Raw genomic sequence first — 17263 nt, 5'->3', positions numbered from 1 at the left:
TACATAGTTGGGATAATCAGTATCTGTTTTTCAAAGTCACTGACTTCATGCAAATCCTGGTAAGTTTCAGATTTCAAAAATAAACTATTAGGTATTGGGCTGTGGCAATGTGTCCTACCCCAACTTACTTGACCCTGGAGATAATTCACATTTCTGCCATCCACTACATTAAGACTTGCTGTTCACTTGTTCTGCCCCTTGTTGTCAGCACAGTCAGAGCTCCTGGAGGATCCCTTTGAGGCCTCAGCTCCCCCATGCTCCTGGGCACTCTGATGCTGGGTCTCTCTGGGTGTGACTCTCTCTTTGGGGCTACCTCTGCAGTAATGCCTTTCCTTCTCTCTCGTCCTTTTCTTTCATGGCCAGTTCCCATGGCCTCTTGTTCTTGAGGAGGTAATTTGGCATTTTGCTTGCGGGTTTCCTAAGTTTTCTTCTTGGTGTTCCTGCAACCCTCCTGTTGGAAGCAAGCTTTTCTGCTTTGTCAGGAACATCGCAACCATCAGCATTTCCCACTCACCTTTTTCGTTAGGTGTGCACACCGTGTGCTACTCTTGCTTCCTCCAGATGTAAGAATCCACCTTTTTCTTTCAGAGTACGCCCATGGACTTTGGGGCAGGGAGATTTCTTTATCCCCCAGTGGTGGGTTTGAGGTGTTCCCTAACCCCAGTGTGAACACAGCAGTGTGTCTGGTCTCTGGGCTGGCTTTCCACTCTTCCTGTCTTATTGTGGCTCCTTTTCCAGAGCCAGAGGAGGAATCTGCCAGTTTTGCTGTCCTCTGGACATCTGTAGCCTCCCTCCAGTCCCTGCTCTAGGCCCCTACCAGCTGTTGTAGCTGCAGGTAAAACTTGTGTTTTACCTTTATCCACAACATCCATTCTAGAGCTTGTTTTACATCCCTACAGCCAGGATTAGAGACCTTAGTAGTAGACAAAGACTGCCTATCTGTAGCAGTACAGCAGGGTATGCTAAGCACCCTAGGCAAGTGAAATTACTGTGCCACTCCCTTGGGGTAGAAAATACACTCTCCACAAAGGCCAGGCTTCTTCAGGAGAGATTTACGAGGCCTGTAGCTTCCTCCTACCTGGAAATTGATGCTTTCAGAGAGCATCACAGCCTCACCTGCCTACCTGGCATAGTTGCAGTCATTTCACATGGTACTCCTGGCTCTGAAGCAAGGGAACAACTTCCTCTGACCCTGCCTTTTTCGTGCACTTACGAAATTCTTGGTAGTGGTCAGATTTTGTCACCTCCACCACTGCCTGTTAGCTTGGTACTGTCTGCTGGCAGGAAACCTGCCTGATCTTCTTTAGGAGTGAGAAGGTCAAACTATAATACACAGGAGAACGCTCTTGTGAGGATATTTAATTAAACTACGTGGAGAATTACTAATAAGGCAGCAAGGGCACAGTGCCCCTTGAGAGTCTGCTATTCATTGTGCTCGCCTCGTCCTGGTATCGAAGGGCGGGGGTAGAAAAAGAACTTCAACAGTGATTTGCCTTTCTTCAGGGCTTCAAGGGACTTGCTTGGAGCACTCATTGGATTTCTGTCCTAGACCCCAGATCCCATACAGACTACTTATCTTGCATACTTTTAGCTCATTTTTGCTGAATGGACTTCAAGGAGTCTGTGAAGTTTGTGTACTTACTGCTTGTTTAACAGCCCTCCCAGTCCATTTGTATCTGGCATTACTAGTTCGTGTATGATTCATCGTTTGGCCAGGAAATACTTGAGTACAATAAAGTAGCCTAGCCTCCTGCTGTGGTCCACTGCTTCAATATTGTCTGTCAGCTGCTGGGTATAACAAGAGAGGAGGGATGTCAGATGAGAAATATGCTAAAGATCTTACTCATCTAAATCATCCTTTGCCAATTTTCTCCCTTTCTTTTCAGATCATATTAATTGGTTTGGATGTTCTTCTGAGGACTGAGAAAAGGTGGCTGTTTGATCTTAATTCTTTCACTGCCTTGCTTCAGGTTTTAGGCTGAGTTAATTTGTTACTGTGTAAGCTTGAGAAAAAAACATCAGAAAACAGGAGCGTTACCTTTTCTTTCCTTCACTCACATTCTGCCACTTGAAATTGTTCCATGCGCTGAAATCAAGGCAAACTTCATCTAGCAGATCATTTGGGAAGGAGAAAAGGGTAGGCAAAATGTACCGTCTGCTTTCATACAAAAGCTTTTTCTTTGCTTTCCACTGCATAGCAGTCTGTGGTGGTACTGTGTAATACTTCTGTGTGGCCAAATTTAAAACTCCTCAAGTTGTCCTTGTGTTGTCCAGCACTTTAGGGATTTCTCTCACTTCATGCAATGGGCTCACACCAGAGTTCCCACAAGTCACAAACAAATGTGGTGTCCCAGATTTGTCGGGTTCTACAGGAGCTGCACTTCCAGGGACGGGAACTCAGCACTTTCTGAAAATCAGGCTCATTCATGCTACCTTATTAGAGCCCAAAAAACTTTTTATGGGGTGCCACAGTTTTGTTTCTGGAAAATTTGCCTTACAAGGACAAACAGATAAAAGTTGGACAATCTAAAAGTTAATCAACTATCTGTGTCTGCTCCACTGCTCGCTCTAAAAATACTTAGTTTTGGGACATTACAGCGTTTGTATTTCCTGGTTTGCATGTGTAAATTTGCAGTCTGTTGTTGCTTTAGTGCAGGGGAGGGTGCGGCATGGGCTTTCCTGTTTTGTTTGCAGTTTGTTTTGTCCAGGTTAAAGTTTCTGGCAAGGCATGGATATAAAGTAGAGTTAAAGTTTATTTTGTAGTTGTTTTAGCAATTGCAAATACTTCAGAATAATTCTTTGTGTAATTAGTTTTGCATAAGTGTTTTTATGGCGTATGACTCAGCATTTCCCATGGAGCTGACGACTGAAGCACTGACTGTTGTTTTGAGAACCTTTCAGAAATATCCCTGCCTGTTTATTCCTGGTATTATTCCTGACTATTCAACATTAATGCATAGTGGCTCGCAGCTTAACTAGATGAGATGGGAGGGATTCAAATCTTAGTTTGCTCTAAGTCTTTCTTTGAATGAAACCATTAGACATGCCTCACAAACACACCTTCCTAATAGTCTTTTCTCTCAACGTCACTGCTAGACCCTGCTGGCGAGCAATGACAGCTCTTTGGCCTTTTTCAAGCTACCTTTGGTGGAAAAAAATACTTTTCTTTAGTTATAGTAATTATAAATTAATGTAAAGTTGTTTGAGGGAAATATAAAATCTTAGAAAGGTGAGGAAGGGCAGAGGCTGCACTGAACCAACCAGAGTTTTTTTACTCTGAGGTAATGTGATTTTTTCTGTAGAACAAAGAACAATTTTAAAGTAAGAAACTGTATTAATGGTTGGTCTTCAGTGGAATAGGGTAAAACTCAAATAAGTAGTTAAATCTCTGCTATTAGCTATGGAAAAGGTACAGTAAGGTTTACTTCTAATATTTTTCAGAACTTGTAGAGGAATGTGGGCTTGGGTTTTGAAAGGAAGCTCGTTAAAAATAAAGTTTCTTCCCAGCATGAAAAGTTTTGGCAATTTGCTAAGAAAAGTAATTTCAAAGTCTAAGTTTTTCTTTGAAAATTATCTTTTGTTTGCACTTCAAAGGAAATTGATCACACAGAAAAATCCTGCATTTTCCCTGAGGGAATAACACTTTTGTAGTCCATAAAATTGTCACCTTCACACTGACCTTGGAAAGGCAGAATGTGAACTGAGATGCAGCCCCAGACCCATGCCATCCAGGCGACAAGAGCTGGTGAATTCCAGAGAGGAGGAGACCCATTCGGTTGAGTTACGTGAAGAGAAACAAACAGCTAACAAAGACGTTTGTGTTGAACATAAATAAAAGCAAGGAGGAGTCTTTAAAAAGAAATCTTGAGCTGAGCAAACAAAGCAGGCCTGTTTGTCTGAGGATTCCTCTGGGGTGCTGGGCTGAGCAGAAACCAGGCAGCACCAGTTCTGGCAAACGGGTCCAGTGGCTGGTTCGGATCACACAGAAATCTTTGAGATCCTTTTCACTGACCCTGCTAAATTTGGTTGTGGGGCTACAGCTCGTGGCCAGCAGCCTAGGATGGAGGTGTGTGCTCTGGCAGGCTGAGGAACGCCGCTGTCAGGTATGTTTGCAGCAGCAGCAGTGCGTTGTATTTTGCATTCGTACCCATAATGGCCATGCACTACTTGGTGCTGCAAGGCCTCCTGGAGAGAACGGCTCCTGCAGAAACCTCAGGGCCGAGAGCTGCCTGCTGCAGAGTGAATCCTGCTGACAACATAACCGTCTCTCTGGTGGTGCAGCTAGGACGCTGCTTTTAGTTCTCTGTTTTATCAAACTAAATCAGAAGATGAATCATGTTGCTTGTGTAGCAGCCACGAGAACTTTGTTTCATGGAAAATCAATTTAATTTTCTGTAACCTCCCAGTTCTTGGTATAGTTCTTGTCCAGGACTGATCTGGCAGTGCAGCTTCACAGCTCCTACAACCAGGAATTTTCTTTCTTAGAATTTCTCTGCTTTTAAGGTGGGAGTGGCTGGCATAAAAATCCATGGCTTCTGCACTCCTGTGCTCTTGCCAACCACAGCTTTTTAGGTGAACTTTGAGGCTGAATGGTTTGGAGCACTTTGAAGTAATGCTGAGCTGTGCTGGAGTGGTCCACCCTGCAGTCTGGGGAGTGAGAGGGAAGGGCAGCACTGTGCTCCTTGCCCAGCTGCATACACACAGCAGACTTAGACAATGGAAAAGTGAAGATGGCTCTTCCTAAGTGAAGGTCAGATGTAAGAGCTGCATCTGAGGAGCTCTGCATAAAAAGCTGGCTCGTTTGACTCTACGAGCAGTTAAAGTACATTTATATTAGGGCTGTGTTAGGTTGTGCTGGGCTCATGCCGCTAAGAAATGCTCTCTTCACAGCAGACACCATTTTCTGCTTGGTTTCATAGCAGGAATGCGGCACCTCAGGTTTGCTGCATGCCTCTCCATGTGGAGCTATTGCAAGCCCCTGTGATCTCAGACCTGCCTCTCTGTGCTTAAAGAGCACCTGGCAAATCCTGCTGCCTCCCAGCCTCCTCCTAAATCAGTCTCTAAAAACTCCTTGGATTTTTGCTTGTCTTCATTTTGTGCTTTTAATGCTGCCTTGATTTTGCAAATGAATACTTGTCTTTTTAATTTTCTGCTTCCCACCGTAGGGAGAAATGTGCTAGCTGCATAGGGCTGTAACTTCTGTATCCCTTCAGATCAACCACAGACACACAAAGAAATGCACAGAAGGTGACAGCGTCCCATAAACTGTGGCTCTAAGTGAGAGTGCCAGCTGGCGTCATTATTTTGATGTACCCTGGTACTGCTAGCACACATTGTCTTGTTTGCTTGTGTTTGGTGAACAAACCTTCACGGAACTACATCCATCAGCACCTGTCTTTGTTTCTAGTGATGTTGATAATTACAGCAGCTATCCCTCATCTTTCATTGCAGATAGAAGATCTCTCGGATGAAGTCTTTTCCTTACGTCACGCAAAGTATGAAGAAAAAGAGCGAGCAAGGTGGTCGCTGTGGGAGCAGAGCCGCTGGCCCAGAAGGAATAGCAGGCAGGTGTATTGACTTTGATAAGAGCATTCCCGTGGGACCAGGGGTGGGTCGGTTGGTGCAGCAGGTTCAGAAATGCTGCCACAGAGCATAATGCTGCTTATTTATCAGCTCCTCAGAGTCACTACCAGGCATAAATTGTTCTTGCAGTTGAAAAGGGAAGGCCAGGCAGTTCTGAAGCATGCAGAACTTACAGAAAGTTGGCACGTTGGTGATCTGGCACCGCTAAGATTGTAGTGCCATACACAACACACGGCTCTGTTGGTTTGTGCCACTCCCTGTTACCATGACTTTTAGCCACCCCTTTCAATTTGAATCAAGTATAATCCCTGTAAGTCTTGGAAAAAATAGTGCATATAAGGCCAAACGTCATATAGCGGCTGTATCTCCAATTTTGGTCTGGGAAAACGATTCCCATAATTTGCTTCAGAATCTGCCACAACAAAAAACATCCTATAAACATTAGGATAACTTTTCCTGCTGTTTATCATATATATGCCTGTGTCTGTTCCTGGCTGAAATTGAATCATGACGCAATGAATAAATATGCAAAGGTAGCTTTTATACTGCAGAATAAAATTAGAGGTAAAATATATTCAGGAATTAATTCTGAGCGCTTTTGAACATAAAGTGACTTTAGAACTTTATACTGAAAAAAGACTAAACCGTATGAAAAATATAGACTTTATACGTACCTTTTATTTTGAAAATCTATGAGTTCTTTGGTGAAATCTTAGTGTAATTGGAAATCAGAAGTAAAACTGCCATTAACATGAGGAAGGTCAAACTTCTACATGACATTTGAAATGCGTGCCAGTATTTTAAATATTTTAGTTCAAATTTACAATAAAGGTGAGGTCAACGTTTCTACTCTTATTACACAAACTATTTTGCTTGCTTTGGAGATTGTGGGTACCTTACTCTATGGGCCAGAGGGGCCCAGACGAGAGGTGGGGTGGCAGCGTGCTTTGGGCACCTGTGTGTGATGCTGTGCTTCCGCGTGGGCCATGCCACTCGCTGTTCTGCAGCTGGGGTGTGTCTGTTCCAGCCCCGTGGCAGCTGCTTATAGCTCCTCCACACAACACTCTTGGCTGTGGCTTGCAGCAGCAGGGTTGTTCAGAACCACGTGTGTTGTTGTTCAGTTCAAGCAAGCGGAGCACAGGTAGCACTTGCAGAGACACTGAACACTTTGAAAAGAAAATCTGAACTATTCCCGGTGATGTGAAAGGGCAGGGAGTAGGTCTTAAGACTCTTGTCTCTTTTGTTCTGCACTAGATCTTACAGCAAAAACGCAGATGGACGACACAGCCAAGATGCAGTGCACAAAGACCACCACAGCAGCTCCTGTGCCTCGCTGCACTGCGCTGCTGAACCTGTTCCCGACCCGACATCAGAAGCCCACGGCTCTGTTTGTTCAGGGATTGCACAGCTCTGCAGGGAGAGCCAGGAAGCCAAGGTGGGTGCTCCCGGTGCCCTCCGGGTCTGCTCAGGGCCTCAGTGACCACTGGCCCTTAACCTGAAACAGGGAACTTGAACATACCCACGTCCTTCCCTGCTCAGAATGCCCCTAGTTTATGTGTGCTGAATGTAGCCCTTCTGTTTAGACATAAATGTGTTTTTTATGAATGAAACCTAACATTTGTCAACAGGCTCACCGCTCAGTGAATGCGGTGCGTGTTTTAGAGGCGAGTGTGGCAGGCCTGGGTTCAGGGATGTGGAATCTTCCCTCGGGTATGCTGGCCAAGGGTTCCAGACAGACCTGATCTGATTGTTTTGGCGGCCAGGAAACCTGCTTGCCTGGCAGTATGGAAAGGAGCCCTCCCCCGTCCTGCGCTGTGCCTGCACAGTTGCAGCTCTGTTACGGGTTCAAACCCACATGAAGCCGGTGTACACTGACAGCTGGTGCCCAGCAGTGTGGTATTCTTTATCTGAAGAGCCCTGCAAACATTGTGAAGAATGACACTCATTTGTTACTTGATAGCAGAGCATTCTGCACACAGCTAATCAGACTCAACTGAAATCTCTTTTTTTTCCCTCTTTTCTCTTGTTCTACCCTCGCTCCTACCCTTCTGATTCCTTTCAGTCGGGGCTGTGGGAACTTCGAGTTTTTCCACTAAAAGATGAAGAGGTAGAAGCTTTACTGTGCCAAGATCAAGTAACGAATCAGACTGAAATGTCAAGTGCAGCTTTCCCCAGCGACTCGCTCTGTACTTCATGTACGCCCATTGGTTTGCCAGACAATGGCCATCCACCAAGAAAACAATCCACAGAAGAGTCAGAAGACTGCGAAAATGTTTGCCTGGGAATCAACAATACGAGAAAACAAAGGTGACAGGGAATAATGTGGTTCATTAAGAAAGCCAATTAAGGTGGAGAAAAGTGTAAGGTAAAATCTCTCTTGTTCACACAGCATATGACAGCACAATTCAAAACCTGTACATTAGCTGCATATAATATATTTTCTTTCTTGCTTTGTAACAGGCAGGATAAATCCCAAAGACAACACTTTCTTCTTCCTGAACCCCAAGAGAAAGTAATTATTTCAAGCTGGAAGTCTAATATTCCCAGTGTCGGGAGTGGGCGCACATAAATTGCTGGCACCATTCACTGCTTTCTGTTGTCATATTGCCACATTCGTTAATAATCATCCTCTTTTGTTTTGTTTGTTTTCAAATGTGTTTCTGGTTCTAGTGGATTCTGGTGCAGCAGGATATGCTGTCTACCTTAAACCAACAACTTCAACTGAACACAGAAAAACTACTTGAAAATACAGTGGTGAGAAAGCGATAACCACAGATTATTTTCCTGTGTGGCATGAATGTGTGGCAGAAAATCCACCTCTCTTTAAAGGCATGCGTGCAACCCACGCGTGAGAGAAGGGCAGGTGAGAACCAGCAGTCTGAAAGCAGACGTTGTCGAAGCCTTGCATCTAGCTTAAAACCTGTACTCAGCTCTCAGTAGTGCCAGGGCATGTTCCGTATAGACGTCCTCAAGCAGTAAGATAGACATAGACCACTGCATTTCAATAGTCCGTGTATCTGCTACTCAGAGTAGGGTTCCTGTTTGTTGTGTGGGTTTAGAGAAAGGGAAGGGAAGAGGAGGCGCATCAAATCCCTGATGCAGCTCCCTGGATGTTGCGTTTTGGGTCACCTTACTTCCTTAGGCCTTCAGTAGCAAATGAGGCTCATAATATTTTGCTTTAATATGTTAAAGATGAAGTTTAGTTCAAATTTCTGTACAGTGCCTTGCAAGAGTCTCATAAGTATGCCAACATTTGGTGACTAGCTGAAAAGGAAAAGATGATTGATGTCTAGAAGACCAATAAAGAAAAAAAAAAGCCCCAAAGCTCTCCATTGTGATTCCAGATAGATTTTTAATTTCCCAGCAAGTTCACGGTGAGGAAACAAAAGCAAGTTGCTGAAACTTGCATCTAAATAGCATAGTTTGGAATGTATCTGCAATCTGAAGAGGTATTAACAAAGATTAAACATTGAATGTAGGTATAATTCACCAACAGGAAGTTTTTCTGTGTAGGACAGTTGAAGGCAATTTTATAGGAGTCTCTGTTTTTGTGCAAGATTTCCTTCCATGTGTACTATCTAGAACTGAATGGCACTGGACAGATGACCCAGTTTTAGTGTCAATTCTTTTTTTTTTTTTTTTTTTTTTTTGTCAAAATGACAGGAAATACACACTGGACATCTGAAAACAGTTCAGTAAAGTTTCAACACTACAACCTATTGCTACATTGTAGTTTATTGCACATTATGATTATTTTTTTAAACACTTTTTTAACACTGGTTTGTCTTAAACTTGAATCTTGCCTCATTGTCTGATACAATAATCTTTGATGCAAGGTTGTTTTTTTAATTAAAAGTTATTTCTATATATATAGACCCATATATGTGTGTTGTATATGGTCTGAATTGGATGGCCTTTTAGAAGTGGAGTGCTGGCTTTCGTGCTTTCTCTTGGCACAGAGACCTGCTCGGCCCAAGCGTGGCTTTGCAGACGCAGTGGCGTGGCAGTGGCACTGAGCTTTGCTGTCGTACTCACGTTGCACTGGTGCTTGGGAGACTTCAGGTTCCCTCCAGCCCCTGAATTCAGAGGTGAGCTGTTCCACCTCTCGTCCTGCATGTGCAGCTGCTGCTGCTGGGAGAAGCTTTCTGAATTGCAATGCCTCCAACGCCTCCAGATGTGTCGCCCTCCACGCAGAAGGCTGACCCGACCAGCTCTCACCCAGCTTGCTGTAAGGTCAGGGCTTCCTGCCGGCTGATCCCTGGGGCAGCGCGAGTTCCTGCGATGTGGGGTGGGACAGGCGCAGTACGGCAGCCAGCGAGCTGCCTGACGTGGCCCAAGACGCTGTCAGGAAGCGGAAACGCATTCCAGTGTTGTATGGGAAGGAGGCAAAGCGGGGGGGGGTCTAAATTCATTTGGGGGTGGGGGCAGGGTGAAGAGAATGTTAAAATGCGAGCAAGGAGATATGAACCAAATTTGGTTGGTCTCAGGAACTGTGAAGCTGCTCCTGTACGGCTGTTCAGTTCCCAGCTGTGGGCTCCTGTTGAACCATGGTGTGGCTTTTGGGTCGGTCCCCAGTGTGCTGCTCCAAAGCAGCTGTTTGTTACCGTGCCAGCTGCAGAGGCTGCACAGGCGGTTGCTGATGAGAGCGAGGGTAAGCACGCTTTCTTTGTCCTCTCTTTAGATGCTTTTGCTCAGCCATTGTGGGAAACAGCTAGTGCGTGGCAATGCAGCAATAAAAAGGCTAGGCAAAGAAAGCCAGAATGCTAGGAAAAAAAACAGCTTGTTGAAACTCTAACAATGTCAGTTGGGCTATACCCCGCCCCAGCCCTGTCAGCTCTCTTCTCTGTTAATGTCTGCCTCTCAGCTGGCTGGACCTGCAACAGCAGCCTGCACAGAGCTGCCCGAGCGACTGCGAGGCTGGAGAACCACACCCGGGCACTGCTTCCTCCTGCTGCCTCCACCCTGGGGCTGCTCCCAGAGCCTTGCTGGTGTGCAGCTTGTGCCATCAGGTGAGAAGCACACACGAGCATGGTGGGCAAAGGCTTGTGGCTGCAGCTGTTGCCTGCCTGCCTCTGGCAGGGGCAGCTTGGAGCAGACAGGGTGCACGTGCGCTGCCTCATCAGCCTCCTTTCACTGCTGCAACAAGGTTAGAGAACTTGGTCACAAGCCCACCCCCTGCCTTTCCTGTGTGCTGCATGCAGCTGCAGTTGGCACTAGTGCTCTATTTCCCTGCCTGCAGCCCTTTTCCCCTGCAGAGCTGGACTCCCACCTTGGGTCAGGTTTTGCGTGAATCCTGGTGTCTTGAGGATGGCACCGGTGGTGGGAGTGGGCTGAGAGCTCAGAGCCAGAGTCACGCTTGAGGCCATGAAATGAGCAGGAACCCCCTGCTTGTTTTCTTTTTGAAAAGTTAAACAACGGGGGGGGAAGAAAAAAAAAAAAAGCTGTTTGTCTTTTGGCTGTTAAGCTGTAAGAACAGCTGTGAGCACTGCTTCCAGTGAAGGTACTCTAAAGGCTGCCTTAAATACCAACTCAAACATATGCAGTAAGGCCTTCCCCCCACCCATACATGAAACTGGGGTGTTGCAGCCTCACAAAGAAAGCCATTTCCCTTGCACTTCATTTACCATTCTCAGCAGAGAAGTTTTTACAGCCACCTGCATTCTGCTCCCTGCTGCTACAAGGGTTTAAATGCTTCGTCCAGGACCTTGATGGAATGTAAGTACAACTGCACCCTGTTGAGCCCCGCTGCAGTGAAGCCATGTGCGCCTCCTGCGTTGTTCCTCCTGCTCAGGGATGGGCACTGTTCCGCCCTGCAGCGCACACCCAGCCTCCCTGGGGCCGTACCCAAGTGCCTTTTATCCCGCCTTGCAGTCGGTGCCGGTGCCGTGCTCTGGCAGCGCACTCTGGCCTGCTGTAGCCCACATGACTCAGCGTCACCACTGCCTCCCTGCTGCTTCGTTGCTGAAACTTTATCAGAGCATTGCAACATGTAACGGCTCCGGGGTTTGTTGGCCCTGCAGATATGCAAACACCTCGTCTGGTTTCAAGTCCTGCAGCTGGGGTGCTTCCTCTGTGGCGCTGCATTACTGCGCAGAGGAGGACAAGCCCAAACACAGCCTAACGGATTACTTCAGGTTCTGTATCAAGGCACACAACCGGACAAGTCCTAAGCAGTAAAGGAACACCTCTTGGTGCTGATATTTTCATGGATTCTTCAGCTCTGCGCTCACAACTAGTTTTAACCTTAGGTGTGTAAAAGGGCACTGCCATAGCAACCAGCTGCACAGACCCACCTGGGTGGGATTCACACAGAAAGCAGCAAGTGAGCGATTTCCTGTGTGTCTAATTCTCTTCTCCCACAGCAGTGCTAAGGTAAGGCTGAATGGAAGTAGAACTACCGCATTGAAACAGGGACAAAGCAACTGAAACCTCTGAAAGAAAACATACCGCATGGTTCTGTGCTCAGAACACAACGTAAAGCTCTCACGCGGCATGACTTGGGGCCTTTTTTTTTTCCAAATTAATGAGAAAAAGCAATGGAAGTTGTTTGAATGCCCTTCAAACGAGCTTGAGATCAACTGTAGGAAGCAAATACTGCTTACAACGGAACGAAAAGTCATACTTCCCAATCCTGAACTAAACTTCTGATAGCTGTTTTTTACTGCTTAGCCCTGCATTTTAAGTACCAAAGCCTTGATTTTTTTTTCTCAATGTGCGCAGTATTTTAAACTCTACACAGCTGCTTTCCAGCTTTAATGTGTCCAGTGGGCACATGGACCATTACCTTTTTCCTAGCCAAGCTTTTTTTGGCTGCTTCTGAGATGTTTTCAGAGCAGTAGCTCCAGCAGACTCCATTTTTCTCTTGCTAGCTCTCATCTGGGGTTGCAAATGGAAACAGGAAGCGAAGACATTTGTTCACCTAACCCACAACCAACCACACAGGAAAATGAAGCGGCTTAGCCAGCTCTGAGACCTGCCTGCATTGTCTGCAAGCCCCCTCCTTAGTGCTGGCAGCAACCCGGGCTGTAACAGCACCCTGTGTCTCCTTGCCCAGCACCAAGCATTTTACCCTCCTGCGCTGTTGGCTGCTGTGGGATCGCAGTGGATGCAGCCCAGAGGCCGGGCTGTGAGGCACTGCACACCTGGGTCTCACAGCAGGGCATGCATCAGCTCCAGCACTGCTGCCACAGCAGGGAGGTGACAGGTGCCCAGCTTTGCTGCAAGAACAAATTTGACTACGTGCTTGAACTGACCTGGATGCAATTGTTGAGCTGTCGGGCCTGCTCCCTTGAACTAGCATACAGCAGCCCTTCTGTAGCTTATGGGAAAAAATGCCAAGCTGAACAAAATAAAATATTAAAGGAGTGAGCACTACTGATTAGAGCCATGCGAGGCAGGTCTGTCTAACATGACCCACTCAAGTCTTCCTCTAGGGGGTTTTAACTCTCCTATTCCACATGTCCAAACAGGCCAAGCTAAGAAGTTAGTGCAAACAACCAGGAGCTATGAGAACTATTTAGCTATGAGAATGGAGCTGTTTAATAGGTGAAGAACCACCTCCACCTAGTGCATGTATCTCAAGCTACATACAGCGAAATCACTGCAGTACATAACACGCCTGTATGTCACTATCCTAATCACTCACTTGGACTTACTTATGCACAAATTCAGGAGGTTGGGGTCAAGATACTGCACTGTAACATTCCAGCATGGAATTCCATCAATTCCAGGAATTTGAGTCAGAGCTGTCTTACCTGGCTATTTGAAAGGCGAACGAGAAAACAGTTCCCAGCCTGTGACCTGGTAAAGATGTTCAACAGATGGGTGTGGTGTTTAAAAAACTTCGATAGGTCAAGTATTTCTACACAGTAAAAGCAAAACAGAAATATTTCTATCATCCACAGCTTTCCCCAGCCCTAATAAACTGCATTTTCCCCAAAGTTACTATTCCAACTCCTCATTTTTGACAGTCAATTTAAAGGAGACTTACCACACCAGGAGAAGTGTGTTTAATGCAGACATTGGAAAAGTTTTGTAGGAATGCACAGATCAAGTGACAAAATACAGACAGCAGAAGGCAGGTTCATTAGAGTCGTCCACAAGAGAGATTGCATGTGGTGATGCTACACTCTTCTAGCAAGCAAAAACTGATTGAATTTTAGTTCGATCCACTCAGCATTAAAGGTTGTTGCATAAAATTAGCCTCCACAGAATCAAGAAACAGGTTCAAACCATTGCATTTCCAACCCTGAAAGACAGCCAGAATGTTTTTTCACTGCTGCTTGCTTCATTGCAGTGAAGGAATGATTCCTCTGTTCAGCAGCAACAAATTTCCGTAATTAATGTTCATCCAGCCCTCCCTTACGCACGAGAAACAAGGGCTCTCCTGCACGCACAGAGCCTTCTTGAACACTGTTCGAGTAGGTCTCATCGATCCAGACACCGCTTTTGAGCAGCTTCTGAACACACGTTCCTTAGAAGGTTGATCACAGATCTCGGATCTGCGCTCCTCATAATAGCACTGCCAGATACAATCATATTTGCACCTGCCTGGAAGATATTAAACACCCACTCAGTGACACAGAACAGACCCGTTTCTTAAGACTTTTCTTGCTGCAAAACACACGAGGAGACAGCAGTTTGTAGGCTGATGAACAGTACCTGCAGGACACAGGTATCATGCCTCTAACTACACCTGCAAATTAACTTTGGAAAAGACAGCACCTCCCCTCACAGCTGACTGCTTCACCACTGCTCCTGCTTAGCTGCGTGTACAACAAACGACTTAGGAGGGGCTTCAGTAGCCACTGTTAAAAAAGGCACAGATGATTTTGCTACTATGTCAGCTTTACTGTTCCTTCTGAAAATGACTGCTCAAAGGGCTTGTCCTCCTATGCCTTATTTTCTGAGGGATGACTCCATCTCTCAACACGCTGACCCAGAGCGCTGTGCTGTTTCAGCCTCTTACCTCTGCGCACTTGTGGATGGTGTCAGGCCCAACTCCTCCATCCACTTCGATATCCAGCGATGGGAACTGCGTCCTCAGCCACTGAACCTGTGAGAGACGGCGTTAAAAAGCTGGCACTGAGAGCTGCACCCAGCCAGTTTATTCTCACACAGTTTATTCTCACACACACACACAAGGTTTATTCGTTTCCCCGCTACTCTCTCTGTGGTTAACTTTACGCTCGGTAGACGGGAGGCGTCGGTTCACCTTTGGCATCATGTCTTCCATGAATTTCTGCCCTCCGAAGCCCGGCTCCACCGTCATCACCAGCGCCATGTCGATCTGGTTGGCCCAGGGTGCCAGCTGCTCCACCGTCGTGCCGGGCTTGATGGCCAGGCCCACCTGCGGGAGAGGAGGCGCAGAGCGGCTGCAGGCCGTGCCGGGGGCTGCGTGAGGCGGCTCCGGGCTGCGCGGCCGCTCACCTTCATGCCGTTCTCGCGGATGTCCTTGATGAGCGCGCCGGGGTTGTCCGCGGCCTCCAGGTGGAAGGTGTACTGGTTGGCGCCCGCCACCGCCATCGGCTGCACCCACTGCTCGGGCCTGGCCACCATCATGTGCATGTCTGCGGGGCGGCGGCGCCGTCAGGGCGGCGCTGGAGCCGCGCAGGGCCCCGCGGCGCCCCGCGGCCGCTTACCGAAGAAGGGCTCCTGGCCCAGGCGGCGCCGCAGGCTCTCGACCACCGGGTGCCCGAAGGTGATGTTGGGCACGAAGTGCCTGGGGGCCGAACACACGGCGTTACCCCGCGGCCCCTCCTGGCCCTCCCCTCCTTCCCTCCCTCCCTCCCTCCCGCCCGGCGTTACCCGTCCATGACGTCGAGGTGCAGGTAGTCGGCGCCGCACTCCAGCAGCCGCCCGCACTCAGCGCCCAGCGCCGCCAGGTCGCCGTTGAGCACGGACGGCCCGACCCGGCACCCGGACGCCATCGCCGCCGCCCCGCGCACGCGCGGCCCAACGGGAGCCCGCCCCCAGCCACAGCCACGGCCACGGCCCCCAGCCCGCCTCCGCCCCGCCGCCACCGGCGCCATCTTGGCGGCCGCCTCACCCCGGCCCCTCCGCACACCCCCGGCCACACCACAAGCACCCGCAGGGCAGCCCCACAGCAACGCGCTGCAGCTCACACCTTTATAGGGCTCTGGCAGTACCACAGCGCACAGACCCCTCGGCCCCTGCTATGGCTCACTGCTGTGAAGGCACCCGTGACAGCGGCAACACCTTAGTGGCAACATTTATCACGTACACTGAGTTAAACCACGTAAATCACAGCTATTTTCGCAGAATACCACAGTGAGGTTGTCCACGTTTCGTTAAGGTAGATTCTCCCTTCTCATTTCACACAGAAAAGGTCGCTCTGTGAAATGCACCGTGAATTCTGCACATGCAGCATCCCAGCTCGCATCTGAGCTCTCCTGCTCCCTGCCCGCCTGCAGCCCAGCCTACCTGGGGACTGGAAAGCAAAGCGGTGTTTTTTCTCATTTGTGCATCACTGTTAATAATAAAACTTAGCATCTGGAATTTAGCAATTCTCTGAGCGACCTCCAAGCTAGGAGATAATCCAGAGCAGTCTGCCATAGGTAGCTGGCGCTGGCCACAGCGTGTTGGGGAGCTCAGCAGCAGTACAGCACGCTTTGGTCAGCAAAGCAAGCAGTTCCTCAGTCAGGAAACCCATGGAGCAGCAGAGCCCAGGTGCTGCCACCCAGTCAGCTCTCTTACAAAGCCCCGTACGCTTTAAAGTTGCATTAGTGCACCACCTATGGATAGATGGGTGGATGGGTACACAGACAGATACAGACAGACAGACAGAATTTGCCTCCAGTGCAGAGGACGCAGCACATGCTCAACGCCCCTGAGCCTGGGAGGAGGATGGCTTTTGCTATCATCTGCAGGTGTTTGATGTGCACAAGTTCCCTCCTCAGACTGGTATGTGCAGCTCCCATCAAATGTGAGCGTTTGGCGAATACCAGGCCGTGCAGCGCGAGGGCTCCATGGGTTGGAACAGGCTGAAACCTGCTGCCAGGTGCACAGTTAATTTTCCACACAACGGCAAAACCTGCATGCTGCACCACAGCAGTGAGACTGTCATTTGTTCAGCAGTACTTTGAGCAGCTATTTCGGAGTTGCTGAAGAGGGATGCGAGTCCTTTCTTTGGAGATGGATAGGACATTGTTCCATCTCCACAGTAAGGCTGGTTTATGACGCATACGTTCAAATTACAAGCCCCAGGGGCCAAACTTGTAATTAGCACATTTTGCAAACTCTCAGGGTGATCTAAGACATTTTCCTCTGCACAATAATGCCACGATTACAAACCGCAGTATCTAGCTCTTCTAATGTAAGCTGAAAAAGGCTTTATGTGAATCCCAAAGCACGGGGTAACTTTGGGCGTTGCTTATGATTTCATGGTTTGATTCACAGCTGTTGTGCAGTTCGTCTGTAAGCAGCTAATGGATAAATTCACATTTCAGTGTAATTCCATGATGCTGCAGCAGAGCCCGTAACTCAGCTGTGACGTCAGCTGATCCCCCGCTGGGATCACCTCCTAGGTATAAATGTAACACGTATACATCTAATACTTGCAGCCACCAGCATGACGTACATAAAATGGAACCTTTGTAAATACAATCTCGGCATGCCAAAAATAGATTCTTTCATCAAGTTTCTGCCCTGCAATATCCAT

At 47.8% G+C, this 17263-nt stretch overlaps 2 protein-coding genes across 7 annotated transcripts in view; one reads left to right on the top strand and one right to left on the bottom strand.

The window, feature by feature from the left end:
* Positions 1–9250, top strand: part of KANSL1L (KAT8 regulatory NSL complex subunit 1 like) — a 57451-nt gene extending 48201 nt beyond the window's left edge. For 4 of the 6 annotated variants that reach the window (XM_084289251.1, XM_084289253.1, XM_084289252.1 and 1 more), the window contains 4 exons: positions 5452–5564; positions 6838–7018; positions 7646–7948; positions 8044–9250. In XM_084289251.1, the coding sequence (XP_084145377.1) occupies positions 5452–5564; positions 6838–7018; positions 7646–7894 (543 nt within the window). In that variant the 3' untranslated portion in view covers positions 7895–7948; positions 8044–9250. Of the gene's footprint in view, positions 1–1886; positions 2091–5451; positions 5565–6837; positions 7019–7645 lie in introns of those variants that run through there. The other 2 variants (XM_084289250.1, XM_084289254.1) reach the window with 2 other exon arrangements.
* Positions 9251–13363: 4113 nt separating this feature from the next.
* On the bottom strand, positions 13364–15521 carry RPE (ribulose-5-phosphate-3-epimerase). Its single transcript, XM_084289255.1, has 7 exons — positions 15391–15521; positions 15225–15304; positions 15013–15152; positions 14798–14932; positions 14552–14638; positions 13574–14133; positions 13364–13383 (listed from the first exon to the last, which is right to left on the bottom strand). Exons 1-6 carry the CDS (start codon positions 15510–15512, stop codon positions 14011–14013), a joined length of 687 nt encoding a protein of 228 aa, XP_084145381.1. The 5' UTR covers positions 15513–15521; the 3' UTR covers positions 13364–13383; positions 13574–14010.
* Positions 15522–17263: the final 1742 nt, after the last annotated feature.

Source organism: Netta rufina (assembly GCF_964035555.1).
Source record: "Netta rufina genome assembly, chromosome: 6".
NCBI classification, from domain to species: domain Eukaryota; kingdom Metazoa; phylum Chordata; class Aves; order Anseriformes; family Anatidae; genus Netta; species Netta rufina.
Note: the sequence above shows the minus strand (reverse complement) of the source record. Positions and strands in the feature narration are given on the sequence as shown.